Source organism: Condylura cristata, unplaced genomic scaffold (genome assembly GCF_000260355.1).
Source record: "Condylura cristata isolate star-nosed mole 26May11 unplaced genomic scaffold, ConCri1.0 scaffold00026, whole genome shotgun sequence".
In the NCBI taxonomy this organism is placed as follows: Eukaryota; Metazoa; Chordata; class Mammalia; order Eulipotyphla; family Talpidae; genus Condylura; species Condylura cristata.
Genome location: NW_004567127.1, coordinates 27,125,022 through 27,132,689, shown reverse-complemented (window position 1 = coordinate 27,132,689; position 7,668 = coordinate 27,125,022). Strand labels below are relative to the sequence as shown.

Below are 7,668 nucleotides of genomic sequence, written 5' to 3'. Positions count from 1 at the left end.
CCCCCCCCACACCACATCTTCTTGATCCTTTCGTTGGTTTGTGGACATTTCAGTTGTTTCCATAGTTTGGATAATGTAAATAGTGTTGCAATAATCAAAGGAATGAAGATTTCCTTTCAAATTAGTGTGTTTGTATAATGTATGAATGTGTGAAAAAGTGGTTGTACTTTTAAAATTTAGCAATCATTTTTTGGTAAGAATGTATTACTATAAAATACAGTGCTCCACTACTTTTTATTTCATTTTTTTAGACTATTACTAGTGTAGGGATGATATAGTTTACCTCAAAACAGAAGTGTTTTCTAGTAAAAAGATGTATTCAATGTAAAGATGTTCTTGTATAATATTAGAGAAATGTAATCTTGTTCTTCTATAATATTTTCTATTAAAATCTGAAACAAAAAATTACATTGATGTCCAGAATAGAAAATAAACTATATTATGCTATGCCGTATCATACGATGGAGATACTAGAATTTTAAAACATTCTTTACCAAGCTAACAATCATCTTTCTGTTGATTCAGAGAAATGAGAAACTCTTCATCCTCAATGATGGTGACTAACAAGGCATACCACTGCCTGCATGCTCTCCATGAAAAGTTTGTTTGTCTGACCAGGAAACAAGCCTAACGTGTTTCTTCCTTACAACTAAAATTTTTAGAATACCTAATATATTCTGATGCAAATTATAATTAGCTAAGGATGCTATGTATCTGTAGCAACAAATAAGTTTTAATGTTAAGAGTACTAGTCTCCAGATTGCCCCAGGATCACCTTTTGAGAAATGCTGCGTTAAAGACTCAGAGCTTTTTCATTTGTGGATTTGTTTTTGTACTGATAATAAAAGCAAAAACAGCATATATATCCTTGTCCTACTGTATTAAACTTTTTCCATTTCATTTTTCCATCACAACAGGAATATACGATTGATATTTTTTTCGCCCAAACATGGTATGACAGACGTCTGAAATTTAATAGCACCATTAAAGTCCTCAGATTGAACAGCAACATGGTGGGAAAAATCTGGATTCCAGACACTTTCTTCAGGAATTCCAAGAAGGCTGATGCCCACTGGATCACCACCCCCAACAGGATGCTGCGAATCTGGAATGATGGCCGTGTGCTCTACACTTTAAGGTATTCATTCTTTTGGAAAATGAAACAATGGTGGAAATAAAGTCAAGCAAATTTTCATGAAATAAAAAAATCCCTAGCCAACACCAGGGTCGTCGTGTTGGAACAGAATAGTATGATTCTGAAATGAATTTTCCTTTCTGTTATCAGTGAGCTTTTTCATAGGTTTATTCATGACTGGATTAAATTTTCTATAATTAATGTGAGAACTTGTTTCTCACAGGAACATGAAATTTCCATTATTTGATAAGAACACTTGATCTTTGCATTTTGCCTTTTGTTTCTGTGTCCTGATATTTTAAAAATGGAAATGGAAATACAGTCCACTCTTCTTGGGACCACCAACTGGTATGCTTGGAAACATCTCCATTGTTACAGAAGGGTTTTTGATGGTGAAGTCTGTGGATATCCTCCTGTATAGCTGCATAATGACAAGTAACTAGAATGAATTTCAGCTCCAATAGCTCGCACTCCCCACTACAATGAAGTTTCTCACTGGTTGAATGTATTCTCAAACAACATGATACATAAGTACATAGACTTAAGAGTCAGACAAATCTGCTTTGATTCTTAACTCTATGAATTGCTATCTCTACAAACAAAGGCAATACCCCAGAGTTCCTAATGACAGGGGACAGAATTCCTGGTAACAGGGGTGTTGGTGCTGCAAAGTTTTTAACAACGTTTTATTGTAGGGCCAATGCCACATTTTCACTTGGTTACATTTTGACTTAGGTGAATAGCAGCAATTGATGGAGAATAAGAAAGTAGGCATCACGACCCCCACAAAGGTTTCCTGTCCAAGACACTTTACTGTTAAGACCAGAAATTCTTATCATTCACTTTTTGGATTTCTTTCAGTGATAGATAAGATAATAAGATAATTCTTACCATACAGAATTTTCATAATAATATGCAGGGTGATATGTAAAATCTTTAAAATGTCTACTATATCATAAGCAGAGAGATGTTAAAATTTTTATATATTCTCAGTAAAAGATAAGAATAATTCTTCTTAGTATCCTGGAACTTTGAGCTTCAAAATGATTCATATTATATGCTCTTGTGGTGTTCCCTTTATGCTTTATATAACAAACCTAATAATAGTAATTGAAAAATAAATACAATTACAAAAACAGTTACATAAAATACATAATTTTAAACATACATGTAATATTTTATAATGGCACCAAAATCTTTATCAGAGTTGTAGCATTTACTAGGGAAAACGGATGTAATGACTAAAAAAGTTGATTGCATGCATTTTGCTTTGATCATGTATTTCATTAGGTTAGAAGTAAGATATTAACTGGAATGAGAACCTAGTGAAAACCAAAGCTTATCTGATAAATAAGAACTCTGCCTGTCACTTAAAGTAGTGTTTCTGACTACTTCTGTACTTAAAGTCCCTCCCTCTGTCTATCATAACATTACAGTCATTTGGGGACTTATATAAATTTGTGAAATCACTACAATATTTAACTATGTAAATTACATTAAAATGTTACTCATGAAATTCAATATAGTTATGAATGGGAGCGCTGACACATATTTTATCTATAATCTTATTACCAATTTTCTTGATTCCAGTTTAATTTGGAGAGATAATACTAATAAAATATCAAATGTAACAATCTCACTTATGAATAAGACTAGTCTTTAATTTGGGAGTGCATGCAATTTTTATAACTAATAAAAACCACAGCTTACTTTTGCCTTTGGACAAACACCGGTACACTGAAACCATAGTAACGTTTACAAAGGGAGAGGAGAACAAATCACTTTACTCAGTGCTTCATAGACAAGTAAGGGCTCAGTGATTGTAAGTTATATTTTTAAATTAGTAATTGTACTGCTCTACCATAGAAAAACAAAAATTCCTTAGTGAAAAACTATGCTAAACTCTAAAATTGGTTTTAATAAATAGAGGTCCATAAAATAAGTTTTATCACTTCAAGAATGATACCTATATGTTGGAAGAACTGTAGCTAACAAATATGGAATTAAAAAAATCAGCTCATCATCATTTCAATTTTAAAATATAACCCTACTTCTCCAAAGGTGGTCAAAGCATCTAGAACTCTCCTTTGAACTTTCTCCCTCCTAGAGTCTCTGCCCATGCTGAGACCTAGAAAATTTGTGTGCTTAATGTGCACCCCAGATACAAAATAGAGACTCATGATAAATATGTTTCTACTATGTCTCTGTATGTATATTTAACATTTGTTGTTTGCTGTTATTCTCCTACCCTGTAATATCATATTTAATAGCTTCATAGTGTTCTCTTTTAAGAATGCATAATACTTATGCATTCCCAGTTGGGAAGCATAGGTATTTTTAAACTCACATATAATAATTTAAAGCTAACAGCTAACAAGTACTTAAAAACAGAAGCCTCTGCCTTAATTAGCAGATAAGATAGAATTATCAGCTCTCATTTATATGCAAATAGTAAATGAACTTAAGTTCTTAAAACAGTTTGTTCTATGAAACAAGTTAAATAGATTCATTGAGCAATCTCATGTGTATAAATGATTTGTCATGAAAGAATTAAGTGATGTGATCACAGATCTTGAGTAAATGCTGTTGAGGTCAATGAGACGCTACTGTATGCTCTGAAAATGAATGGATCGCATCTCCTTAAATAATTTTCTCCTGGATATGATGAATTTCTTCATTGATGATCATGCTGTGTTATCAATAAGAACATAAACAATATTCTCTGGTGGTCACTAGACATTGTGGTAATGTACAACTTAAAAAAAAAAAAGATGTATGTATTAATACATACAGAACTGGGGTACAGGCCAGAGGTGCAGGGACCATGAGTGAATTCACCAGAGACAGAGTGGGGAGCTGAACAGGCAGATTGATCAAGTACACTGCTGAGGGGAGGAGTGGAGGAGAGGTCTGCTGTGCCATGTGGGTTAGCTCCCTGGCTGGGGATTGAACTCATGCTGAAGCAGCTGCTGCTTCATACTGCTGCACTTTAACTGTTGTGCCACCAGAGAGGACCTAATGCACAATTTTTGAACGTACATCTAAAATCTGTTTCTTATCTTTCTATTCAGATTGACAATTGATGCTGAGTGCCAGTTACAGTTGCACAATTTCCCAATGGATGAACACTCCTGCCCCTTGGAGTTCTCTAGTTGTAAGTAATACTCCTCCTCATCAGTGGTCTTTCCAATGTGAATTAATTGGGAAACTCAAAGAGGAAGCAAACTCCCAATAAGCAATATTGTTAACTTTGAGTATTTTAATAGTATCTTTCACCATAGCCCCACCTTGTCCCTATTAAAGTGATTTCTACAAAACTGACATCTGTTTTATTAGGAATTAGAAATAGGCTTCATTACAGGTTAAACTTTTAATAAATCTGCCTGGGTCCTTTGGTTACGACTGTTGAGCCATACCTGGATTAAGCTGAAAAGTGAAACATTAGCAGGCTAGAATTCCCTATTCCTCACCATAGGCCCAGGGTCTCGGTATATTTGCCAGTGTCTTCTCTATTAACATGTCAGGATGCACAGAGATCTGACAGTTTCACTTGCCTATTCCAATTTAAGCATACCCATTAAAGATAGCAAAATCAAAAATAATCTTTTCCACCTGGAGTTCTAGTAATATCTAGAATGATTGTGGGCCAATGAGTAAAAGACTGATTTTTGGTATCTGGAGGGCTAGTTATCTTTATCACTGTAGACTTGAGTGAATTACTAGATTTCAGTGAATTCCCCATTCTCAGAAAAGATTGTAAGACCTGTCCACAACAGCATTGTTTAGTTGATAAAATGTATGCAAAATGCTGGATGGTGTCTGACAAACAAAAAGACTTAATAAAAAACTATTAATAATCATTAACAATGTAAGTATTAATATCGGGTAATAAAGATACCGTACCAAGATATCCTTGATATAATTTAAGCTTTGGTAACCTTCACAGATATTTCTGGCCTGAGCCAAAATATTTGCCTATTTGTTCACTCTCTGTATTAGGTTGCTCACTACGTGCTCAGAGTGCGTTTGCCAACTGTACATATTAGGCACTAAGACAAAATGAATATGGATTTGAAGTTTTTATTCTTATCTTTCCATTTTCCCCTGAGACTTCTCTCCAGTGAACTAAGACTCAACAACTTGTGATTTTTGTGCCACCAGGTGGCTGATTGACCACTTTTCTGTATGCAAACACAGGTTTTTATTCCTTTTTGCTATCAAGGAATTTCAGATCTTGTCCATGGAATGCTTCCTAATAGTCATTATTTCCTTTGTTTTTACCATGTCCTGCCCACCCATTCTTGCTCCTTGGCAATCTGAGGATCTGACTTTGTTCTTTCTATTTAACTAATAAGTGCATACATAATATACCAAAAAGAAAGCAAAGAAGAAAAGAAAGGGGTTTTATCCCAAGGAGACATTTAGCCTCTATAATTAAGAATTATCTTTACACAGAATTATTAATAAACATTTGAGGTGATTTTTATTTTTTAAATCTATCTCCACCTATTTTACTTGAAAATGTTTATTCTACACTTTATTTAATAATAATGTTTATCCATTCAACAAATATATGTTGATCACCAATTCTATGAAATAAGTATGACCAGCATCCCCATAAGAAAAAAAATTTAGAAAATAAGAAATGTGCACAAGAGTGCACATGGCTAGGAGTGGTACTGGTAACCGTATTGTTGACATAGTAATACCTCTCCCAGAAAGTTTCTGTTTATTCTCTTGACTGAACGTAATTGACCCCCTTTTATGATAAAATGATTAGTGGTGTCTTCCCTTGGCATCTCTACTTACTGATGATAACTGTAGAACTCTATGTATCTTAGAAATGAAATCCCAACATATTGAGAGAATAATGTAATTTGTTTCAGTTGTTTTATCCCATTATCTTCCAGTCCAAGTACACACCCTGGAAAAGGCTTTGAGTCTACTCTTCTCTCATCGCCTTATAATTCTGCATGGCTCTAAATACCTTACCTTGTTGACTTGCTTCACCAAGCATCAATGTGTACCTTGTATATGTTCTATTTGTTATGTACTAGTCACTTTTCATATCTTAAACTAAACAATATGAAGTATCCATCTAGTATACACAAATATATATGTATACCATCTCTGCAATCTAAGTGAAGTTCAAGTGTAGTTTTGAACTACTATTTTTAAAATTTCACTCCCCAGTAGGATATAATGTCGTTGTATTTATTTCTCCTATTGCAGTGATTTTTAGACCAGGATCCTCATCAAAATAAGTCATAACTCACTCTCAGTGCTTTCCTCAGTGTCATGTTCATAGAGTGTAGTTCCTATATATGTTGATGTATAAAACTGTAAATAAGTTTTCCAATTTTCATGGTAGATGGCTATCCCCGTGAAGAAATTGTCTATCAGTGGAAGCGTAGTTCTGTTGAAGTGGGTGACACAAGATCTTGGAGACTTTATCAGTTTTCATTTGTTGGACTGAGAAACACTACTGAAGTAGTGAAGACAACTTCAGGTAAGATGCATTTGAAAAAAGTTCTGAGTAACATTTGCAGTTAAAATGCTAGTGTGTGTGTGTGTGTGTGTGTGTGTATTGTGTGTCTCTCCATGTGTGTATGAATGAATGAAAGAAGGTTTCTTAACTTCATAATACAAGTATACAAATTATATTCAGAAAATCAAATGTTCTAATTTACTAGAGACAATTATAATTGGTATAAGATACATTTAAATGGATACTATCACTGTGAAACAAATTGGATTGGTAAATTATTTAAATACATTGAGCACAAATGAGTAGCAATTATTTAGAAAGTAGAAGATATTAGGTGCAAGTACATTGTTTCTCTTTAGAAATCTGTTTCACATTATATTGAAGCTTCAGCATTTAAGTAATCATAGAGAATGAACTTTCTATATGTACAGAACAGTGACACTGTGAAAATGGGTATATTATCTCTTCAGTAATTTAAATATTTTGACCTGGCAACATGAGTTGATAAGGGGCTTGCTGTTGTTATCAGGCAGATTCAATCCAAACTCTAGAATCTTCCTAGTGGAGCAAGTGTTATCAAGTTATATCAGTGCTATCAAGCTATTGCCTGCATGGGTTTGACCCTGGCTAGGGAGCTAACCCACATGGCACAAGAGACCTCTCCTGTCTCTGCTACTGCTCCCCACTCTCTCTCTAGTGAATCCTTTCACCCCCATGCCACCCCAGCACCTCAGACTACACCCTAGTTCTTATATACATAAATAAGTAAAAATAAATTTTAAAAATAAAAAAGGCAAACTGTCAGTTACAAGTTCAAGGTACTGAGTAAATTACTGAATCTCTTGAATTGGTTCCCCCAGATACCCCATATGAATAAAAAGATTTAAATCCTAGTCATACTCTTTACTTAAAATAAAATGCATAGAATGATACCCAACATGTAGTAACCACATGAATAGATTACAACTCCTACATGTTGCTGCCCACCATCTTTTGACCCATTTACCCAATCACCCACCCACCTTCCCCCTTTCTTCCTGACAGT

General features: G+C 34.2%; 1 protein-coding gene across 2 annotated transcripts in view; it reads left to right on the top strand.

Moving 5' to 3' along the window:
• The window catches only part of GABRG2 (gamma-aminobutyric acid (GABA) A receptor, gamma 2), a 94,862-nt gene that overhangs the window by 31,428 nt on the left and 55,766 nt on the right, over positions 1 to 7,668 (top strand). For both annotated transcript variants that reach the window (XM_004689806.2, XM_004689807.2), the window contains exons 4-6: positions 918 to 1,138; positions 4,207 to 4,289; positions 6,507 to 6,644. In XM_004689806.2, coding sequence (XP_004689863.1) covers positions 918 to 1,138; positions 4,207 to 4,289; positions 6,507 to 6,644 — 442 coding nt within the window. The remainder of the gene's footprint in view (positions 1 to 917; positions 1,139 to 4,206; positions 4,290 to 6,506; positions 6,645 to 7,668) is intronic.